This window comes from Melanerpes formicivorus, unplaced genomic scaffold (assembly GCF_026170545.1).
Source record: "Melanerpes formicivorus ecotype bairdi unplaced genomic scaffold, bMelFor1.0.p_v2 SCAF_4, whole genome shotgun sequence".
Classification (NCBI taxonomy): domain Eukaryota; kingdom Metazoa; phylum Chordata; class Aves; order Piciformes; family Picidae; genus Melanerpes; species Melanerpes formicivorus.
This window is the reverse complement of record NW_027142356.1, coordinates 21,065,747-21,090,082: the sequence shown is the minus strand read 5'-3', so window position 1 is coordinate 21,090,082 and position 24,336 is coordinate 21,065,747. Positions and strand designations below refer to the sequence as shown.

General features: G+C 40.5%; 1 protein-coding gene across 6 annotated transcripts in view; it reads left to right on the top strand.

The window, feature by feature from the left end:
• The first annotated feature begins 2,401 nt into the window (after positions 1-2,401).
• Positions 2,402-24,336, top strand: part of GRIA2 (glutamate ionotropic receptor AMPA type subunit 2) — an 88,374-nt gene continuing 66,439 nt past the window's right edge. For 4 of the 6 annotated variants that reach the window (XM_068137207.1, XM_068137206.1, XM_068137205.1 and 1 more), the window contains exons 1-2: positions 2,402-2,608; positions 2,992-3,132. In XM_068137207.1, coding sequence (XP_067993308.1) covers positions 2,521-2,608; positions 2,992-3,132 — 229 coding nt within the window. In that variant the 5' untranslated portion in view covers positions 2,402-2,520. The remainder of the gene's footprint in view (positions 2,609-2,991; positions 3,133-24,336) is intronic. The other 2 variants (XM_068137202.1, XM_068137201.1) reach the window with 2 other exon arrangements.

Sequence of the window (24,336 nt, the reverse complement as noted above, 5' to 3'; positions counted from 1 at the left end):
CAACTTGTCCTCAGAGGAGAGGTGTTCCAGCCCTTGGATCATTTTTGTGGCCTTTCTCTGGACCTGCTCCGACAGGTTAATGTTGTTGTGTTGAGGACCCCAGAGCTGGACACAGTGCTCCATGTGCGGTCTCACCAGAGCAGAGTAGCAGAATCACCTCCCTTGACATACTGGCCACACTTCTTTTCATGCAGCCCAAGATACAATTTGCCTTCTGGGCTGTGAGTGCACATTGCTGGCTCATATCCAGCTTTTCATCTACCAGTGCCCCAAAGTCTTTCTCCACAGGGCTTAATCACATCCTCCCCTAACTTGTATTCATACCAAGAATTGCCCTGACCTAGGTGTATGCCCTCCTACTTGGCCTTGTTGCACCTCATAAGATTCACACAAGCCTACTTCTTGAGCTTGCCCAGCTCTCTCTGGATGACACTGTGTCCCTCTGGCATGCCAGCTGCACCACTCACCTTGGTGTCATCTGCAGCCTTGCTGATGGTGAACTCTATCATGCCATGTATATCACTGATGAAAAAATTAAACAGTACTGGTCCCAGTACAGACCCCAAGGGACACCATTTGCCACTGATTTCCATCTGGACATCAAGATGTTCACCACTACCTCTGGATGTGACCATCCTAACAATTCATTATCCAGCAAGTGATTCACCCATAAAATCCATATCTCTCCATTTGGAGAAAAGGCTGTTGTAGGGAAATGTGTCAAAGGCTTCACAGAAGTCCAGAGAGATGACATCCATAGCTCTTCCTTTGTCCACTGATGTAGTCACCACTGCGTTAGTCAAGCAGCCACTAGGCTGGTCAAGCAAACTTGTGGTGAGAAACAACGAGACATGTACAGATGGAAGCTGGTACAGAATTTCCTGGTGGAATGACTCAAATGAAACTAAACTTGTCAAGAATAAGCAATGGGTAAAGGGCCTCAAACTGTATAATTCCTGTGTATTTATATTGACATATGAACACTTGAAGCGTTGAGACACTTATTTGTATCTGGAAAGGAAAATTAAGACAATTTAATAATTAAAAAAAAAAAAAAACCAAAAAAAAGAAGGAAATACAATTAATGATAAGTATCCTACATGGATATTCCTCATCTTTATTAACAACGACATGAAATTAAAAAAGCATCCGTCAGTAAATGACGATTTAATAACAAGTTCATTGTCACAGCCCCAGTCACAGTGCCACCACTATGTCTGTTAATCTGTCAGATACTTGCCTCTGTGTGCCCATGCGTGTGGTGCATAGCAACAGACTTTGTGCCAAACTGAAAAATGTTAAATTTAGCTTGCAGTAAATAATATGTCTAGTTAATACAGCTGGAACTCATCATAGGAAAAACAAAAAAAGCAACAAACAAAAAACCCAACAACCAAACCCAACATATTAGACACTAAAATTAATTACCTGAACTGTTTTAAACCTTCCTGCAGATTAACTTTTCTGAGTGCAGTACAGCAGTTAAAGACATGCCTTTCAGATATACCTGGACAGTGGCTACATCCAAATGTCTGCCTTGTGAAGACTAGTGAAATAAATATTGGGGGGGAAAAAAAACACCCAGCACAAAAACCTAAAAAAATGGAAGGGTTTGCGGTGGTTTTTTGTGCATTTCAGTTTTCAGTACGACCCGCTGTCACAGAGAGAAATCGGCATTTGCTTGACCCCTGTCTCCGCTTTCTGTCCGTTTAACCTGTCCCAGAACCGAAGGTCTCTGCGGGCCGCGCAGTGCTGGCCGGCGCCCCCAGCGCAGCTGAGCCGTGTGGGCTCAGGTGCCCGACTTCAGACGTGCTCCGTCGCAGGATCGGGTGGGGAAACCCCCGAGACGGCGGCGTCGGGACACGGGGATGGGACTGGGGGCTACTCCGGAGCCACCCGTCTTCCCTCCGCGCCTCGGGGAGCCAGCACCAGTACCGGGGCGGGGCTGACGTTCGGAGCCCCAATTCCCGCGGTCAACGCAGAGCCTCTGTCCGCGGTGCTGAAGGTTGGCGGCGGCCCGCACCGCGGCCGCGCGCGCGAAGAGGCGGAGCGCGGCGGCAACGGGGGTGGAAGGGGCGCGCTCCCGCCAGCCTCGCCGCTCGCGCAGGCGCGCCGCCGCCTCGCCGGGTGCGCCGCCAGCCCGCTGAGTGAGAGAGCGCGGGTGAGCGCGTGTGAGGGCAGGGCCGGGCGGCGGGCGCGCTCAAGCAGCAGGAGCACAGCGGCGCCGCCGCCAACGGCACGCGGCCGCCCCCCACCACCCTCCACCCCCCCTGCTTATTTCCGGAGCCGGGACGAGAACCGGAGCGGCGGCAGCTGTCGGCGGCACCCTGGGCAACAGCTTCTCCTGCGCCTGCCGCGGGGTTCTCTTCGTGGCTCTCCCCCTGTGGTTGGCTTGCTCCCGCCAGCTGCTCGCCCGGCGAGCAGGGGATCTAATTGCTGACGAGCGCGCTCGGCGAAGGAGGAGGAGGAAGAAGAAAGGGCTGTTTCCGTGGCTTTGTGGATGCTCTACTTTTCCTGGAAATGCAAAAGATTATGCATATTTCTGTCTTCCTGGGTCCCGTGTTGTGGGGACTGATCTGGGGGGTCAATTCTAACAGCATACAGATCGGTAGGTGCCCGCATGCCGGAGGACCTCTCTCCTCCCGACGGATCTCCTGCGTCCCCGCCGGTGTTACTCGGGCATTTCTGCCTTACCGCCGCGCTCCCAGCCCTGCCGCGGTACCCGCCGGGTGCCTGTCAGCTCCCTTCCAGCGGCCGTGACCAACGCCTTCCCCTGTCCCCTCGCCTTCCCTAAACCATACCGCCCACTCCGCCGCGCCCCCCGCGCCGCTCCGGGCATGGGACGGACCTGCAGCCGGGACCGCTCCGGCAGCGGTGCCCGAGCCGGCGGAGCCTACCGGCACCCTGGCCCAGCCCACCCCCGGCGGCGGGAAGGGACACTGCTCTGCCTGTGCCCTCGCCCGCCTGACGTGTGTGTGTATTTCCCTGCAGGGGGGCTGTTCCCGAGGGGCGCCGATCAGGAGTACAGCGCCTTTCGGGTAGGGATGGTTCAGTTTTCCACCTCAGAGTTCAGGCTGACTCCCCACATCGACAACCTGGAGGTGGCCAACAGCTTCGCCGTCACCAACGCCTGTAAGTAGCGGGCGCTGCCAGCCGCTGCGCACTGCGCGTTGCCCGCTAGCTTGCCGTGGCGGCGAGAGCGGAGCGCCTGCGCACGGCGCGGTGCGGGGCTGCTGTGGGGTGGGTGTGTAGGTGCCATGCCACTGCCCCCGGCAGGAACCGGGGCGCGCGGGGTACCCGTGCTGCTGCCCCGCCCTCGCGGATTTAAAATGGTTGCTGCCGCCCCCCGCCGGCGGCTCTCCCTAGCGTTACGTAAGGCTGCGCGGTCGCCGGGTCTCGGCAGCAGTCGAGGGGAAACGAAGGGGGCGGTTGCGGGTTCGATCAGTCATTTTACACCGCGTGGAACCCCGGGAACCCCCGCCTTCGTGGTTTGCCTGCTTGCCTCTCCGCAGCTTCATCTGGAGGTCTGCGACTTTCGCGGCGTGCCGTCGACCGTCGGGGCTGTGCCCTGGCTCCGCCTCCGGCGAGGCAGGGCCCGGCTGGACGCGTGCAGCGGGGCGCTGAGCACATGCGGTGCTCCGTGATGCGATGAGGGAGGGTGATGCAGCGCGGCCGTCTTAGCGCTGAGTGTAGCCCGTGGGCGTGGGGCCCCACAGTGATGTTTGCTTCTGCCTGCAGTTCACTGTCTGTCCCCGACAGCAGCCCGATATTTGGCCCGGCAGGGTGCATTTTGACGAGGGGGCCACTGAGGACAGCTGCAGCAAGTGGCTGTGGGTACTGCCTGTGTTAGTGGTCAGAGCTGCGAGTATGAGCAGGTGTTCACAGGGCCATGGGAAGTGCCCACCTTTCCTGCTGTCTTGAATGGTGTGCCTGCAGCAAACAAAACCAGGGTACCCACAGTGGCACAGCCAGAAAGAAGGGAGCTTGCTCTTGTGCCATGCTGCCTGCTCCCATCAAGCTGCAGCTCTTCAACTGCTCAGTGCCATGCTGCCCCAAAGTACTTCCCTGGCCCTCTTGAGGATATGATGTAAGGGATACTGAATCTGGAGGTTTGCTGTCAGTGGAGCAATTTCCCGTCATTGGAAGCCTTTGTTTTTGCCCTTCCTTGATCTAGCTCCATTATGGTAGGTGGTGATGAAGGGAGGCATCTCAGTGCAGATGCTGGGATAGGTGGTACAAGAGCTCAACCCAAGGATCTTTCAATGGCATTTATGAGGATAGAAGCATGTTGCACACAGCTGAAGTCAGAAAAGGTCAGAGCATGTAATACGATACGTGATAATTTGATAATATTTGCAAATTGTGGAGTTCTGGCATTCTTAGGTAATGAGAGTTTGCATCACCAGAACTGCATTTGGTTAATGTATGCTATATATGTTACACTGGAGCTGTCAGCGAGGTAGGGGGTTGTCTAGATGGTATTCTGCAAAAATGTGATGGGCCTTTTTGTCTTTCTCAATTCTTGGAAGGCACTGGAATCCTGAAAATAGTTTGTGTAAAATGCCCAAATTATTTGTTTTCTCCTAACACAAGAGAGAAATACAGCCACCTCATATATGAGAAAGTAAACAATTCATGTTTTTCTCCAGTCCTATCAACACGTTTTAGCTGTGTTTGTGTGCACGCATCAGCCTTGTTCTTGAGCTCCTTGGAGAACTCTTACTATACTCAGATGACATGTATAGACTGTAGACCACAGTGATGGACTTTAAGACTGCCAGCAGAAGGGGAATGATATCCATGTTTCAAGAATCCCCTTGTCCAAGGCTTCCATTTCCAAGGAGTTTGAACAGCACCAAATTAAGACATGAACATGTACATGCTTTTTTGTCACCTCATTCACCACTGATGGTTTAGTGAAGTTATCTTTTCAATTGAATTTAATTGACTAGCGAAACATATGCTAAAAATAAGTAGTCTCTCCTTGATTACTCTCCAAGGAAGGTGTGACTGGGGAACAAGGAGTTCTGAAGACAAATATTTGCCATCTAAGAAGCAGAATTTAGCAGTTGATTGCAGAGCACTCTATGCACAAATGATTAAGAGGGATCCATTTTTTGAAGTCCCCTTTATTTCAAACGAGAAGGAGTGTATTGAAAAACCTTCTAAGTTTTTTTGTGTTTGGGTTTGTTGGTTTTTTTTCAGAATAGTGTACAAAGAACCTATGCCTGGAACCAGCACTATCAACAGTTTAAAAATCAAAACAATAAAGAACATCACAGAATTGTAAGGATAATACAAAGCTGAAAATGGTTTATTTGTCCAGGTATTTTACTCCAGCAAGGTGATTTTCTTTCAGAGAAATGTCATGGCAGGCTTATGCCATAGTAGAAGTAATGCCATTCTTCTGCCCTAACAACACATTTTCTGAAATGGACAACTGCAGTATTTAATTTTCTGATGTACAAACCAGCCAGGTGTCAGGCAGCAGAAGCCCCGGTCGATGGTGCCCCTGGTTGGTGGTGCCCCCAGTTGGTGGTGTGGACTGAGTGATGTGTCACCCTGCACCCCTGGCTCCTGCCCTGGCAGGTGGCAGCTGGCAGCCACCCAGGGGCCTGCAGGCCCCACCCTGCGCAGCTTTGCCTGCCTCCCTCCCTTGGCCTGTGCTTCCACCCACTTCGAAACCAAACAGAACTGCCCTGTAAAACTGTTTGTACCAGCCTTCAAACTTACAGTCAGCCTTCGCTCAGAGTTCATTGATGGAGCAAATGGGTTTTAGATGAACAAGTTGTACTGCTTGTCTGGCTTTTAAATCAGATTTCTGAAATTCCAGAAAAGAGGAGACAGTGGCTATGTGCTCCTGGGAGTTGTTTGAAGCACCAAGACTCCTTAGTCACTTAAAGGTGATCAGAAGATACAAGTAGCAGAAGAGAAATGGACACTTAGTGGGTAGGTAGCCTTAACAGATAATCAAGAAGAAATAGTCACTTTAGGTTGTTGGACTGTTGCTAGTCTTGTGCAAAGCTGTGTTGACAAATCATCTGGAGTAGCTGCTGGAATCTAATTGTGGTTTGGTGCCTCACAAGTTGGTGTCAATAGAAGGCTTAGTGGTTTTGATTGAGGGATGGTGCCATGTTTTTTGAAACTGATGGCACAATTAAGGGACATGTTCACTGATACTTCTACTGTCACATCCTTGAAGAGAAATGAGCTAAGCTTAGCCCTCTGAGAATTCCTGATGATTCAGAGGATTAGTCTAGGTGGTAAAGGCAAATGTTAACAGAACTTCTTAGGCTATTAAGAGCTGGAGTAGTGGTTCAGCACTGCTTGATGAACCTGATCTTAACCTCCTACTTAATGAACCTGATCTCCTTATATGACAAGATGATGCACTTAGTGGACAAGGAAGGGAATAATGTATAACTGGACTGTAGTAAAGCACTTGACACTGTCTGCTACAGCATCCTCCTGGAGAAACTGGGTGCTCATGGCTTGGATGAGTGGATGCTTTGCTGGGTAAAAAGCTGGCTGAGTGGCTGGGCCCAAAGAATCCTGATGAATGGAGTTAAATTCAGTGGGTGGCCAGTCAGAAGTGGTGTTCTCCAGGGGTCAGTACTGGGGCCAGTTCTCTTTAGTGTCTATCAATGATCTGGATGAGGGGATTCAGTGCACTTTCAGTAAGTTTGCTGATGACACGGGGTAGGAAGGCTTACAGGTGGACGTGGACAGGCTAGATCAATGGGCTGAGGCCAGTTGCATGAGATGCAGCCAGGCCAAGTGCTGGGTCCTACACTTTGGTCACAGTAACCCCTGCCTAGTAGGGAAAGATCTGGGGATTGACAACCAGCTGAACATGAGTCAGCGACGTGCTCAGGTCATCAAGAAGGCAAACAGCACCTGGGCCTCTATCAGGAAATAGTGTGACAAGGAGGAACAGGGAAGTGATTGTCCTTCTGTACTCAGCACTGGTGAGGCTGAACTCTGAATACCTTGTTTGGTTTTGGGCCCCTCACTAGAAGAAAGTCATTGAGGAGTGTGTCTAAAGAAGAGCCACGAAGCTCGTAAAGTATCTGGAGAACAGGTCTTGTGAGGAGTAGCTGAGGGAATTGGTGTTGTTTAGTCTGGGGAAGAGGTGGCTGAGATGAGATGTCATTGCTCCCTACAATTCCCTGAAAGGAGGTTGTAGTGAGGTGAGTATTGGTCTCTTCTCTCTAGTAACAAGGGGGCCATTTAGGGGAGGTTTAAGTTAGAAGAATCTTCTTGACTGAAACAGTTTTCAAACACTTCAATAGGCTTCCCAGAGAGGTGGTTGAATCCCCATCCCTGAAGGTGTTTGAAAGATGCATAGATGTGGTGCTGAGGGACATAGTTTATTACCGGACTTGGTGGAATTAGATCATTGTTGGACTTGATGATCTTAAAGGTCTTTTCCAACTGAAATAGTTCTATGACTATTCTAATTCATGGAGCAGAATTTGAAAGTATCCAAACCACTGGACTTTATTGCCCTTCAGCACAGTGTAATTGAGTTTAGCCTAGTTGGAGAATTGCTGACCATTGGAGACATTAACAAAAAATTGTTAATTCTGTCAAAACAAGAAAAAAGGAAAGAGGTGAAGGTGAAATCTTTCGCTTTTAGATCTACCAATCCAAACAGGGATACTTGTATTATGTACTTGGATGTTTCTGTACTGAAAAGATATTTGAGTCAGTGAAGAGACATTTCTGATGGAGTACTATAAAACCTCCATAACTGTAACAAGTTTTTCATTTAGTAGTTTCAGCAAGAAGTAATATATGCATGATCTTGGATGTTTAATCCTGCTGGCTCAAGAGTCAGTGTTGAGCTTTTCTGTTTTAAATCAAGTCTTACAGCTCTGCAGGGATCACTGCACCATGACATTGTGACAAGGGGATGCTGATTCATGCATAAACCTTAGATCCTTTCGTTATATCTTCAACCAGCAGCTTTGAAAGCCTGTGAATATCTTAGCATGTTGCAACCTGGGAGCCATGGCAAAGGTTTCCCTAGCCATTTTGGAGTGTGATGCTATAAATTACATGTTTAAAGAAATAGCATTCATCATACTGCTGGCAAAAGAATTAAAGAATAAGCAAAAAAAAATACATCCTGTAGTGGTAAAGGTGGGAGAAATTTAGATATGTTTATTTAAATTAAAATTACTGTACAACAAGCCTAAATATATTTCACAAAAAATGCTTAGAATTGATTTTAAAAGAAAGAAGGAATTTATTAAATGCTTATCTTTCAGTTCATTCACATTCCTGGTCCCACTCACTCCTATTTCACTATAAAACATTTTTCGGGCTTAGTGAGCAGATGTGAAATAGGTTCTGTACCCTCTTGTAATTAAAATGATATAATCATTTAGGTTGGAAAAGACCTTTAAGATCATTGAGTCCAACCATTAACCCGGGATCAGATGGGTTTTGGTAGTAAAATTATACAGTAACACCAGGATGTAACTTACAATAGGACCCCTTGTGCTTCTGCTGCTCTCAGAATCACTCTGTAGCAAACTTCAAGCATTCTTCCACTTCTGAGAGTTTTTCATAAAGAAACCCTGGGGTATATATTGTGTGCCAGTGCTGTCCCTGCTGTGCATCTTCCCTACTGGCTCACAAAGCATTTTCACACAGCTGTGGTCCAGAATGTGGGCAGATACAAATATGACACTTTTTGCTTGGGTACTTGACTTTTCACGTTTTTCTTATGTGACTATTGCATTAATTTTGTCTCTGTATCAAACAAATTTACTGTGAAGTTCTGTATATAGTATGAATATATGTTTTAGTCTTATAAACCTTAGAGCGAGTTATATTTAATAGCACTTAGTAAGGAGCATATCAATCAAGCCTTAAATATACCAATCAAGCTCTTAAATCAACCAGTATTATCAATCTCTTCAATATATTAATGTTTATGTATGTTTTTATTTATATTTAATATATGAAAATATATTTTCTCTAGTTTTGCTAATGAAAGCTTTAATATACACTGACTTTGATAGGGCTGTAGACTGCACACAGCTAGGGATTTACTTAACTCCTTGTGTACATATGACTTAATGTGCTATCCACTGCATTACACACCCTAAACCAAGGACCACTGCATTAAGTGATGCTGTTACTGCTAATTTTAATGTTTGAGAATTAAGGTATGATTAACTGATAAATAATTCTTTTGAACAATTAATAATTACTAGGAAAATATTTATTAACTGGGAACATGTTCTTAACTTGAAAATGCATAAAAAAGGTGAAGACTTATGTGTAGGTAAAAAAAAATAAGATAATCAGAATTAATGTATTGGACATCTGTGAAAACATGATCAAATGGCAAAAAAAACACTTAAGGAAAATATAATTGAAAATTATTAATTCTCTAATATGTGCTGGGAGTACTAATTTTTAGGAAACTAAAAAGATGAAATAACTCACAATAGACATAGATGTGTATATATGCATGCATGTGTATACATATACATATGAATGCATACACATGTAGTTATATAGTGAAAAATAGTGAACAGTAGGACTTTGGTTAAACCCTACAAGCTGTTTTCTAACGAGAATTAGAGCTATTATTAGGAAGTTAATTTGTCACTTCATAAGTCAGTGTTCTCACCTCTGTGAATTTGGTGCATGGATTACTGATTTTGTATTTTGAAGGTTCATGCCCATATTCTGGAATCAGTGTCACTGCAGCTGAAGTCTGTCAGGTCAGACTGAAAATAACACTGAAAAGATGCTTGAATAGGCAAAAAAAATTAGTTGTATGTATCCAACTCCTTCTATACGTACATGTGAATGGGCTTTTCATATAGCAATTAACCAGAACTGTCATTACACAAGATATTTCCATTACTTTCTAGCTGATCATTTCATCTATCACACATAATACCCGACCCTCTATTTTCAGCAGTCTGTGGACAAAGGATTAATTCTTTTTGCCATATAAGTTACTGTAGAGGTATAGGACAAAAGCCTGCATGGTTTTATGCAAAATATGTAGATTTGTGGGGCATAATTATTATTTTGTTTTAGAATCTTAATGTTTTCCTTTTAACAAGTTCATTAGAAAAATATCTGTATTGATACATGTACGAGTTAGCCCTTTTTCAGTTCTAAGATTATATCTAAGATTTAAATTAATGAAACTTTCCAATAAGAATTTCTGTAGGTATAATGTACAAAGCATCAAACAAATATGATGAATGCATATGTAAACCAGATCAGCAATGAGGAATAGAAGGAGGTTTTAAATAACAAACATATAAAATGGAAATAACAATTATTCCATAACAGTTGTTGGTTGTTGTTGTTGTTGTTGTTATTATTGTTGTTGTTTTTTTTAAAGAAAGGCTCTCACATCAGGTAGTTTATTGGGAGATTACTTTTTCTCCCTGAGGTTCCTAATTGGGATGTTAATATAGAGTTAACACTTCTGTCCTGAATCTGATTTCATGCACAGATACTTGCTGCAGTTACTCATGGCTAGTTTCTTTACAGGAGTGTAAAAAAAGTTTTACAAGAAAAAAATACTCATGATTCTGCAATGAGATGTGGTTCAGTTACAGCTGCTACTGTTTCTCACTACCTGCTTCCAAACCTGACACGGGGAAATTAATGGGACTTTTCCAAGGGCTGAAATGCTGCATGCAATTCAACTGACAGTTATGGAATCTGTGTTCTGAAATGGACATATTTTTCCCAAATGATTCTTCCAATGAGCAAGAGTAGGACAGAATCCTGTTAAATGTTTATATTGGCCCTGACTCATAAGTCTATACTCATACAATTGGTAGAAGTGTTTCAAAGGTCAGCAAGGGACAGTGGCTAATTTTATGAAGTGTTCAAAATAGATATATTAACTTGTGCTTGCTATGCCATCTCACCTCTTCATTTTATTCTCAAATTAGGGTACTTGATTCAGGTAATTGCATTGATTTGATGCTGCAGTGTTTCAGGCTGCTGTGGCTAAGGCTGTCATACCACTGTAATTCTCAGTACAAATGTTTACAAGTTTAAAAATGTGACTTGGGGAAAAGATGCCCTTGCTTAGTGCAAATTTGTGTGAACTGATTTTCTTCCACATGCTTCGAAATTTAAAACAATTTTTTTCTATGCACTTGGTATGACATCTTCTGTACAGTGAAGACTGTTTTTAGAGCTCGTGTCAGCAACAGGGCTCAGCAGAGCACTCTTGCAACTGCTTTGCAGCCTGGAGGAAGGATTTGTTTTATTTTCTTTGGTTTTCTGCCTTAAATATATGAATGTATTTGGTAGCTGTAGTGCTCTGGTCTATATCCATAAAATGAAAAGGCTAAAATGGTTTAGTATCCCAGGTAAAGTGGGTCTAAAATGTTTGAATATGGTGTATTCTCTTTTATATGTGTAAACTATCTCAGAATGTCTGCAAATGTATGGTATTGAAATTGACTTCACATATCTGAGCAAGTCAGAATAATTTGTTCAGTAATCTCATAAGTCTTTGAAACCAAGGACATTGAGGGCTAGCTTGCTCAAAGTGTTCCTCTCTGATGCTAAGGATGAGTTGTTTTTGGCAAAATGTCTTTCAAGCAAGAAAAGATGATTTTATTTATTTTATTTGCTTTGCTTTTTTTCCTTATATGAGTGTAGAAAATTTCATAGCACTTCACTAGTAGAGGATCAGAGGGGATTTTTTCGTACAAATCCTGCTAGCAGCAAAACTTCTGTGTGATTATACCTAGTGCAGATGTACTGATAGCAAGGAGTTTGTTTCAGGTGTAACATTTGAAAAATAAGGTAAATAATTTATGTGGCTAGTGCATACGAATTTCATACATAAGCTATAGCAATGTTACTTATAGCAGAAGTGAGTTTGATCCACACTGAAAGTACAGTGAGCAGTTAAGAGATTCTTCTAGGATTTAACCCAGTTATTTCATATGTTGTCCATGTCAGGTAGCAAACCTGAATTTAACCCTTTGTCTTTCACTTTGCAGTTGAATGGCCCCAGTTGGGCCATTTTTCTTTTCTCATCAGTCTTCCTGTCTGTCACACTTCTTCATTTTCCTGCCTTGATTAATTTTTGGAGATTAAAAAAATCTCAGTAATTGTATTTTTGTCCTGATACAGCAAGGGGGAGAAGTAACCTTTAGACTTTGGGAGCAAAGAGTCAATTTCTTGCTCTTTGTTGTTATTATAAAAAAGCATAGAGGGGAAGGAAAAAAAAAAAAGGCAATATTAGGAAAATTCAATTATATTAATTCACCTAATTGCTCAATCAACAAATACTAATTGACCTGATTTATACACAGCTTTAAACTTTTAAAGCCATTTAAAATTAACACCTGGGAACTAATCATATAATTTTATTATAAAGACTAGATGGATTTAAGGGATCAGGAAATGGATGAGAATATGAGTCACCTTACATTACAAATTACAGTATGAGTGTGGGTTTTAATTGCACTCACAGCCTTACATCTGTCCCATTTTAAGGTGCTTTCATTTGGTGAGAGTGGATCATGTTGAAATTCTGAACATACCTGATTGAAAAGTCCTTCAGTCCTTTTAATGACTAATCGGATTAGTTCATGTGTTCAGCAACCTGACCTCATAGTTTGAGACTCCAAGGCTAGGCAATTTTTGCCCGGTCAGATGATCAAGATTCCACTGATGGTAGTAGGAATAAAAACAGAACCAAACTTCTGATTATTTATTTTTCTGTATGAGTGTAGAAGACTGATTTAATTTTTTGTATAAGGAAAGAGGCAGGAATGAAACAATCCTAAAAAGTGCTAGAATGTTTGAACATCAATTGGGCCTGCAGGGTACTTTTTCCAAGTGTTACAGGACATGCTGATATATGACCCTGCCTCCTTTTTTGTTTTTTTTTTTAAATACTGCACATATTTCTCTAAATATTAGAAAATTTATTAGACCATTTCAATTCAGTATGAATATGTTAGCTTAGCTAAAAGGGGAATAGCTTGGTCTGTGCTTATGTAGATGAGGAGGAAAAACATAATGCTTGCTTCCCTCCTTAGCATTTGATCATGGATGCTGTTCTTTGGTAGAATCTTTGCATAAATTTGAATTTTTCATTTTTCCCCTTACTGGTTTTTTTCAATTGTAGGAAGATCAGTTTTGTTTTGACTTTATAGGACACAGTTGCATACTTTCACGATAGAAGTAAACAAGTGTCTGTGATCAGAAAATACTGAATGTTTTCTGGGTGCAGCACTTCCTGTTTCTTTGAGCTTATCTGTTCTATTTTGATATGACAGAAACATAATATATTTTTCAGTGTCTCCATTTGTGGAGGTTCTTTAATTTACTCATAATTAATCTAACTGAAGATCCAGTTTGTGATACCAGGGCTACCCTGTGTGACCTCAAGGTGCAGCTCCAGAAAATGTGAGTGTCCTGTAAGCCCTGTAGCACATCAGGCAGCCTATGGAAGATGCCTCAGATACTTCAGTATCTAAAGTAGTGTTTGCTACATGTACTTAGTAAACTGAATAATTTCCTGAGTTTTGTGAGGAAAGATTATGTCTATAAACACCCAAAAAACTTTTAGGAACTCTTTAAGATTCTTTTGTAAGCTGTTGAGTACTGGTACAATTAGTTGGTTATAGTGGACAGCATAGGTCATATTAAGTCATGACTTACACATTCCAAATAATTACATATTTTCAAAGATGCTACATGCCTATTTCAACTTGTTGAAGAGCCTCCAGCATTGCTATGTTTAACTATGTCCTTCTGGACATGCAAAAAAAATCACTTCACTTTAAGGTTATTCTTTTCTTTTCTTTTCTTTTCTTTTCTTTTCTTTTCTTTTCTTTTCTTTTCTTTTCTTTTCTTTTCTTTTCTTTTCTTTTCTTTTCTTTTCTTTTCTTTTCTTTTCTTTTCTTTTCTTTTCTTTTCTTTTCTTTTCTTTTCTTTTCTTTTCTTTTCTTTTCTTTTCTTTTCTTTTCTTTTCTTTTCTTTTCTTTTTTTCTTTTCTTTTCTTTTCTTTTCTTTTCTTTTCTTTTCTTTTCTTTTCTTTTCAGTATGGAACTATTTTTGACTCCCTTTTGGATCCATGAATACAGAGGTTCAGTCAGTGACTCTTGGCGTTACTTTCCATTTCCTGTATGCAGAATCACAATCTTCTTGCCTGTGTTTCTGGCTTTATCTTGATCTCCAGGAGCTTGCAATGTTCAATTTTTGCAGTATTTTGTTGTTACGTGACATCTTGAGATGTGTGTGTTGCAGCGTGTAGAAGCCATTTTCAAACTAAGTATCAACTGCCTTAGAAACCAGATATACTAGGGAAAAAGTTCACTTGCTATGTTCCTTTCTTCATACAGGTGATATATTTTGATAGGGTACATTTAAATAAAAGATCTCATGCAGCTCACATCTGTTCTACTTATCCATCCAGAATTTTAAGCCAGAGGGAGCTGTGGACATTGCAGTTTAGGTTGCTTCTGATATTTTTGGGAATTCCACATTATATACAGCTTTATCTACTTGCTGTAAGTCCTTCCTAGGTGTGGTGACATCTTCCATAATGTAGGCCAACACAGGCCAGTCCCCAAAGTGATTTGGAAACTGGTGTGTAACACTGACATGTGTACAAACAGGGAACTTAACAAGAGTTTGGGAAAGGAACAAGGCTGGGGGCATCTGTTACCCACATCCAGTGGTGAGAATTAGATACATAACAGTGAAATTGGCAACAGTTAGCACCTAATGGAAAATACATTAGAATAGAATAGAATAGACCAGACCAGGTTGGAAGAGACCTTTGAGATCACTGAGTCCAACCTATCATCCAACATTATCTAATCAACTAAACCATGGCACCAAGCACCCCATCAATTCTCTTCTAAACACCTTCAGTGATGGTGACTCCACCACCTCCCTGAGCAGCCAATTCCAATGGCAAATCACTCTTTCTATGAAGAACTTCTTAAAATCCAGCCTAAAATCAACCTAAATCACAGGAGGCTGCTACTTAGAAGCTTCTAACTGAAACTGTCAAACTAAAACTGTTCCTGTTTCTTCTTGGGTGACTGACCACAGCTCTGAGGCAAAGGAAGTAGGATTAATGGCCAGAAGCTACTATCTCAGTTGTAATGTATTTAAATGCTCTGTTTATATGTTACTCTTGATGTTCTGATGATCTTCTGCCTTGCAGTTGGAATAGCCCAGTGGTGTAGAGAGAAGTGAGAAAGTATGGAAGGTCAGAGGATAGTAGAAAAGAGGAACTGACCTTTTGCCTTATCTTTATTGAACATAATTGAGACCAGAGGATTATTTTTTTTTTAATGTGTGATGAGAGAAGCAGTTATAAGATCAGGTCTCCTTTTCTGTGGGATGTGCTAACCTCAGGGTTCTCATTAGACTGAAGTTCCTCAATATCATTTCTAATAGTAGAACTGTATTCTTGTATCTGATATTGCCAGTGTAGTTTTTAGAATGAGTTTGTTAATATGTTGGATATACAGTTTGTATTCTATGCTGTGTATTTTAGGTGGTAAAAGTTAATACTGAGTGTATTTTAGACTGCATTGGCCATGAGCAATGTGATACTTGTTCTTTCCATGGGTCTTCACTGTTTCTAAATTAAATTCAGGGTAGGGAGTTTAATCTGAGTTCTGTATATGTTTAGTTCTGGCTGTATGGGTAGGTATTTCTTCTGGTTTAGCTATTATGGCAGTTACATTCATGAACACTTAAACTAATAGACACTAGATTTAAAGATTTGGATTCTGCTGACAGGATGCTTTCTATGGAGGATGGTCAACTTTCTATGTGCTTATCATGATCTGTCAGATAATCTATATCATCCAAAGTATTTGATGAAGGAGCTGGTTGGAAAATGAGAAGATGAATTATTTTTAGAAATTATATTTTCCTTATGGTCATCAGATAAAATAAGATTTGCTTATGTATTTCTGCATCATTTTCATGCAAGGAATAAATTCATGTAATGGTCCATTTCTATGAAGGGGAATTAAGATGTAGAAATAAAGCACTCAGGTGTGTGTTTTTTTTTGTTGGGTGGGGTTGGTTTGGTTTTTGTGGGTTTGTTGTTGTTTTGGTTTGGTTGATTTACTGGATTACTGAGCATGAAGAAAGGAAGCTACATTTAGAGTTAAGTGCATAAGGAAAAGACATTCTTATCCCCCTTTAGAGCACATAATATGTGCTGTGTACTATGATGATTTCTAAGTTCCTGCATAGGAACAGGAAGCAAAATTTCAAGGAAAAACAGATATAAACAAATAAAACAATCTTGTCAAAATCTAAATTGCATGAGAAATGAACATTTTAAACCTTTGAGTTCAAATAATAGCATGAATTAACTGTAGTGATATGTTGTTGAATGGCAAACTAGGGCATCAAGAGAAAAATGAACAGCCATGTTCTGGTGTGCCTGTACCTTTTTAAAGGCAGTGAACTAACAGAGATCACAAATTCATATGCAATTCCTCCAAAATTGATGTTACTCACTTTGACAGCTACTATAGGGCTGAATCCTGAAAGGTCCAGGGTATTTAGCATGCCAGCAACAGTTATCTGGAGCTGCAAAATCTCAGCAGGGTTGTGATTCACAGGATTTGTGCTAGCCTTCCCCATGTAGTTAACTACAGCTTATCCTATTATAGCTCACCCACGTAATTATGAAAAACAAAATATACAGAAAATGTTTGGTGTTAAAAATGAAACATTACAGAGTTAGCATGAGGCTGAATCAAATGGTGAGTTTTCTATTACTAAATTATTACAGCTGATGACAGGTGGAGGCTGTAATTCTAGTCCTGTGATGATATAGGTAGCATACACTACCGTTCATTCTTTTTTTGTGTGTTTAGATTTCCTTTCTACACAGAAGGATGCTTTTGAAGGGACAGTCAGTGCTCTGTCACCCCCTTGAATGCCAGCAAGAACTATGGCTCCACAGAGCTCCTGAGTCTGCTCACCACACGCAGGCACAGTTGAGTGGAATAGAGTCCTTATTAAAAACATGCTATTTGCTTAGGTAATAAAACTTCTAGCTCTTAAGGATTGATCAGGATTATACCAACTGATTTGCCTAAGTAACCTTTAACTAGTCAAAAACCACAGGAATTCTCACAGTTGTCAAGATGGAAATGTCTTTGAACCATTGCTTTTTCTTCAATGCAAATATTGTTCTGGAGATTATTTGATAACATAAGGCAATTTTTGGTTTTTTTTTAGTAGAATTGTCTAGAGTGAAGCTCTGCATATGTACCTCTCATTACAATTATTCCTTCCTATTATCTTTGTATGTTTAGCCATGCATCTCCCCTCACAGTGAATGTCATGGGGGTTGGGTGGGTTTTTTGGTTAAATGATTAATTTTAATCGCACCTGGTTGTGTGTCATTGTAAGCTGTAGTTATGTTTTTTAAATGGAAGATTTTCAGTTAAATTATCAGCATTGTGGCTGAGTTTGATAAATGGAAGGGAGCAGTTACTGTTTCGTCTAAAAATGTAACATTTTGATAGTGTTTCTTTCACTATTGTAAATTCTTGTCACAAACCCTTTGACCACAAGTGAAACAAGCCAATATGTCTCTCTTTAGGAAGAATGCATGTGCATCCCCCTCTGAAGATAATCATCCACTTGTTAAGGTTCTGGCAACACATAAAGCATAGAATGCACATGGTTCACCCCTTTGTGCTTAATGCAGAAAATATGCACAAGAAGCATTTTTTTCTTTTTTTCCCAATTGAAGGCTTGTGATGTGGTGGTTTGTTTTTTCTTTAATTTCAAATTTGATGTTCTGAAACTTAGAAGATCTGCTTATTTAGCAGGAGCTTAACCTACTATCTGTTTTGTTAACCAAAAGTCTAAAAACTAGATTATAGCATTGGAGAGCAAAGCGCTTCCCCTTCCTAGTAGGACTTAAGATTTGATTCTAGTAGGTAGAGATTGTGAGTGGTTGGGTCTTAAAAGTAGGGACATGAGTCAATTAAAAAAAAAATAATAAATATGCATGCATAGGTTAAAGGGATTGAGGAGATTTATTACAGCTCTTAACTTTGTATGCTTGGAGTCCTCCAAATGAGAAATTATTAAAAAAAAGAAAATAAAAAAAAAGAATAAGACAAACAATGAAACTTGAAAATATTTGTTAAGTAATTTGTTTCAGTAGCATATATAAAATAAGTGTGTTATAATATCACAATATCACCAAGGTTGGAAGAGACCTCAAAGATCATCGAGTCTAACCTGTCACCACAGACCTCATGACTAGACCATGGCACCAAGTGCCACGTCCAATCCCCTCTTGAACACCTCCAAAAGAAGGTATGATGGTGATTAAACAGTTCTTAGTGATATAAAGTTTTCATGAGTAATCATTTAAAACGATCTGATTAGCTAGAGTGATTTTACCTTTAAACAAATTTTCTAACTCCTTACTTCCCAACTTGCAAGTAGTCTTCTCTGCCTGCTTGATAATGCCGTATAGTGTGCTGTCATTTAGTGGGCTTTTATCCTTAGTTGCTCAAGCTGTACCTGCACTGCAAGTTTTGACCTATGCCAGTTAGTCCCAGTCAATATCCAGGCGTGGTTTAGGGAAAGGTTAGGCCAGGACCTGTTCGCAGTAGGCAGTCTGGAGTTGATCACATTGTTTTTAAGGAAACAGTGGTTGGTTGTTTGTATACAAGTTGATCAGCTAGTGGCCGTGGGGATGGGGAATATTTCTTGTTTTCTGTGTCACTACTTGCTGGTATGGGACATTAGGGATTTCCCTGGCCTGTCATAAGTGGCTTCATACCTTCCTCCCTGATTTGTCTCTCTTATGGACTAGATGATCTGTCAGAAGTACATCATAGGCAAGAGTGAATGGGGAGTGTCAGGAGTGCATGGCTTTGGAACTCTTTGCATAGCAGAAGTAAAGGGACAAGCCTTGTCAGCATAGCATAATTAAGGACAGACTTGAGTTCATACAAATGCTCCAGGTGTCCTGCCACCCACTTCATGCATTATAAATACAGAGAGGTGTTAGAAGTGTATGATATGGCTTTTGCTCTGGAATGTTTGATTAAAGGAATCAATATCTCTGTGTGTTTTCAGTACTGAAAATATGACTCTTGTGCAAAAGAAGATACTTAGAAAACACAAAGCAAATTTGATTGGCTTTTTGTTACATTTAGGTTAACAGAAAGAAATCTCCAAGAGAAGCATAACATTGCTTTCCTAGTAACATGCTAAAATACTTTTTTTCTGATTACTATTCTGTGGTTTCATGTTGTATCAATTTGAGTTTTGCTAGTTTCTAAATAAATTCACTTAAAGAAAGAGGAAGGAAAAAGAAGTTGCTGTGCTTTCAAGAAAATGCCATACATTTTTCTGACAAAAGATTCTGAATGTACTGCGACGTGTCCTTTAGGGAAATTTGGTATGATTTTCCCCTATGCTTTTCTGGAATTCGTTAATACTAACTTCTGGCATTGCACTACAGTGGCATTAAAAACCCCAGAGCCTGTTTCAGATGCTCATGCTGCCAAGTTCGATCCAAGTTCAATGAGTTGTAGACCCGATACTTTTTCTGGGAGAAAAATACGTCACTATTTTGAGAGCAGTCCTCTGTTATTTGCTTTGCTGTGTTTTACCTTGTGTAGCATTAACAGAAGTGAAATGTTTGATATAAGAAACTGATTGTTTTACTGGATCTAATTTAGTCCTGAATGTGAACAGCAATGTTTGCATTATTCTGGAGTTCCGTTTTAACTGTCACAGTGGTGTGTAATTCTAGTCTGGGATTTGATATTTCCCCTCAAGAAGAAATTTAAGTTGGACTGAAGAGTGGGTTTTTGATACTAAGCTGCATTTCGAGGGCTTTCTGGTGTCAGCCAGTCCTTCATTTACAATAATGTTTAGTAGGTTTCAAGGCCTTGCAATTCTCTGAATACAGATCTTTTTACAAACTGTAGGCTAGTCTTCCATAAGGCTTTAAAAATGAACTAGTATTCAAAGCTGATTTTTCTTCAAGCCTTAGGAGTTTGGGGTTGGGGGACAGTTAGGGGTTAGATTTTTATTTTTTTTGCATGTGTTCTTGGTGGGTTTTTTTGGTGGGGTTTTTTTCTTTTAATTATTCAAATAATTAGTTCACTGTATGCTCAAGTTGAATGAAGTATGTATGCTCTGGAATAGAATGTATGGTCTATATATTAATACTAAGGGAAGAGCAATGGAAAGGGAAACGCTTCTGCAAGTCAGTTTGCAGCATAGCATGAAATGATTGCTTACAAAGGTGAAGATCCCAATTTTGAATGCACACTATTATCAATCACATATGAATCTGATGCATAGTCATCTCATAAATCACACCATTACAACTCACAGCGTTGTAAGTCAGAGCACGTAAGAGTTGCAATCTGATTGTGAATCAGTGCTTTTTCTGAAGTCCTGTTATTCAGTTCAGGTTATTTGCATTTGTTCAAGGGTATCACACAGTATTAACAGGGAAGTATCAAAGATGGTGAAAAGCATTTAAGAGCACTTGGTATATTATGTTTAGACTGGTCTGTATCTGTCAGTAGTTTTGAGGCATTCATTTGAACTACATAACATTTTTATCAATTACTTTTTGCATCAGACTGATATATTGTATGAGATTGCTAATTTCAGATTACTTTGTTTAGTGTTCCAAAAGCCTGTAAGTAGTTCTGTATTTATAAGCAGGTTTTAAGAGTGAGTGCAGTATGTTTGGTAATTGTGCAAATAATTTAATGGTAAAACCCTTCACCAACTCTAAATAACAACTACTTTGTACTACAGAGCATTGTCTGCATTTGTTTGATTTACATTTGTGGCTGTATGTCCCTGGAGATACTGCAGGTTTATTGTATTTGATGCTGCACAGCTGTATAGTAAATGCCAGTCTTTGGCCCAAGAAGTACAAAACTGAAGTATACAAGGGAGACAGAAGAACTTTCTTCAGCAGTGCAAAAGAGAAGTGAAGGGAAATTAAACTGTTTACTCAAGGTCATAACAAATGTCTATAGCAGAACTGGAAATGAGTCTAAATTTCCTAAGGGCTGGTGATAAAGCAAGAATTCTGTTTGACAGAAAAAATTCCTTGTTTTGACATTAGTTTTCTTTGTAATGAGTGATGGAAAACATCAGACATTTCCTGTGGGTAAGGAAAAAAGATAAAGAGGGGGAGCAGCAAGACATAAGAAGAACAAATAAGTAGGCAGAAGGGAGGGAAAATCGAAAGTCAGTTCCCCCTCTGCATCATTCAGGTACTTGAATGGATGTATTTAAATAAGTAACAATTAGAGAACACTTTTCCCTTTTACTTGTCCTTTTTCTTTCTTTGTGACCCCAAACTCTATTTTGGATCTTAGAATTTCTCTTTTGGGATGAAAGGGAAGAAGGAAAAGGGGAAAAGACTGATTTCAATAAGTTTCAGTTGTCAGAAGATGAATGTCTTACCAAAATGTTTCTGACCAACCCTATTCTTAAATCCCACTCCAGAATCTTAGGTTGTGTTATTTCTGTTACCACATTACACTGCCTTCAGTCAAGAATCATTCTGTTCCGCAAGGCGAGTAGGTGCAGCATAACAGGTAAACTCTTACATGTCCTCTCATTTGGAGAAGAGACACTGAAACACACAAAAAATTGAACAACCTGCTTTTTTCTGGCATATGTGTTTTAGATCAGGTTTGAGTTGCAATTATGTTTTTTGCAAAGAAAATTTATAAATTCTATTTTACAATGAGATTCCATGTAGTAACATCAAAAGGACTTTACATTGATTCCCTGATAACCACCACAAACTCATAGTAGAGATTAAGACAAAAATGAAATCAAGAATATCATAGAAATAGATCTTAAATATAGACTGTTCCTGCTCTCCCAAGGTGTGAGTTACAGTGTAAGATCTGTGTTGTATTGTGTTGAGTTTGCATCTAATGGGGTTCTGGTGGAGGGGGAGCGGCACAATGGAGCAGCCATTCTCCTTTGGCTCATGGTGAAATGGCAGGTCACACCCTGCAGCTCTTAGAGATTTACAGTGGGGCAGAATTTTGCCTGCACCCATGGAGGACCCCATGCTGGATCAGTGGACTGTTCCCAGAGAAGTCATGACTCCAGGAGAAGTTCTTGCTGAAGCAGTCCATCTCTGGGAGGATTGAGGTCTGTGGAAGAAACCCACATTAGCTGGAGAAGTTCATGGAGGACTGCCTCATGGGAGGAATGTCATATTGCCACAGGGAAGGAGTCATGAAGGGGTTTTCCCTCTGAGGAGGAAGGAACATCAGAGACAACAATGGAATAGACTGGAACTGGCTGCAATCCCCATTCCCTAGCCCCCTGTGCTGGGGGAAGGAGGTAGCAAACCTGGACCCAAGAAGAAGGGAGGGATGGGGGGAACATGTATTTAAGATCCAGTTGTATTTATCACTGCCTTACTCTGATTCAGTTGTTAAGTTGATGGTGGTTTTGTTGTCTAAATTGATTTTGTTTCCTCAAGTCTGTCCTTTGCACGTAACCATAGTTGGTGAGTGCTCCTGGTCCTTTGTCATGACATTTGAGCCTTTTGCTGTGTTTTTCCCTCCCCATCCCACCAAACCACAGAATCACAGAGTTCAGCTGATTCCTGTGTCAACACCTTCTCAGTAGTATAAGAAAACTTATGTTCTCAAGTTTTTTGTTTCAGTTGCCAGATTATGCTTGCCCCAAAAGAAGGTGAGGAGGTTACTTCACTAAATGGCATACTGACTCTTCCTGCCATTTATTGCTATTTTGTATTACCAGTGTTTATTACAGAAAGTTTGATTGAATTATATACATCTAGTCTTAGGAGAAAAAGAATATTCCTTGGTCAGAAACATAGAGGCTTTTATCAAAGTGAGATGGTCTTAAATGATCAGAAACATAAAGGTACAGTAAACTGTTAGTTTTATTTCTGCTTACTATCTAAAATGTGCCTTTAAAAATGAGGCACTGGTGTGAATCTAGTGTTATACAACAATATGCATAATGAAAATGGTGTTACAAGGTGCTTTGCTTCTCATTCTTAATTGTGATTAGTGGATGGGGACTAGTATTCCCTTTTCTCCTTGAGAGGCTGTTCCAGATATTACTTCTTGTTTGTTTCCATGTCCCTGAAGGTCAGGAATGAACAAACTTATCTGAGACAGCTGGCAGAAGAAATTATGTAGTAAGTCACCAATCCTAACTATATTAATAAAACTAAATGGAAATAAATAATAAAAATATTAAATAATGTCTAAATACAGCTGAATTTATGATGTTGAAATTTCAAACACTTTTATATTTGAAATAATTTGTAAATGAAGAGCATTGTTTAAAACAGACCAAAACATTGATTAGAGGGATCTCTTAATCTTACCGAGTTGTGCCGGCTGTCCTTGTTTTAGTATCTGAACAAAATTCTCAGCAAGCAGGAATTCTATTTTGGCTGCTATTGAAGAGTTGTAATTGTTTAAAGGCACTAATTTTTGCAGCACCTGTAATATTAATTCAGACCCAAACTCTGGTAGTCTACCATAGTCTCTCTAATTGCAAGGGGCTAAAAAGGTAATATTTAATCTTAAATATTTGCTTTCAGTATGTACTAGAACACCTATATTTAAGATTATAACATACTTGTTATGAAAAAAGTTTTGCATTCTCTGCATATGAACTGCAGCTTGACAACTGGTTTGACAGAGTAGTGATCATGAGACATTATACAAAAGTGGGTCTCATTTAATGAACAGTGCTTTGAGATACTACTTCCAGAGATTGACTGGTTGTGTAAAGAGGAGTGTACTGAGTCGGTTTAGGATGATCCTGATGCAATACAGAATCTAGTGATTCTATTAAAAATTAATTTATTCAGATGTGATGGTGACATGAAGGATAGTAGGTTACTGTGTGTAGGGAGACAGAGAAAAAAGAAATACTTCAGAGTCTATAAAGAAATGATGGGCTAAGATGGGAGAGTATAAATTCAAGCTGTCTTTTCCTGCTAATTCAAGTTCTATATTTAGATTCAACAAACCCAATGTTAAACCTCTGCCAATAATTTTTTGCTTAGGGATGTTAATTTTTACTTCCACCTTTCTAAAAAGAAGCTAATGAAAAGTTTCACAAGGATTGCTAAAGACAGAGCAGACTGTAAAGTAAATGAGAGATGAAAAAGTCCAAACCTATTCTCTTAGTATTCCTAGTTTGTAGCTGAGCTTGAATTAAATGTAGCAAATCTGTGTTCTTGGATATTATATCAGTAACAGGCACTTTAATTGCTAAGCCTGTCTCCTAAAGCTAAGCATATACTCC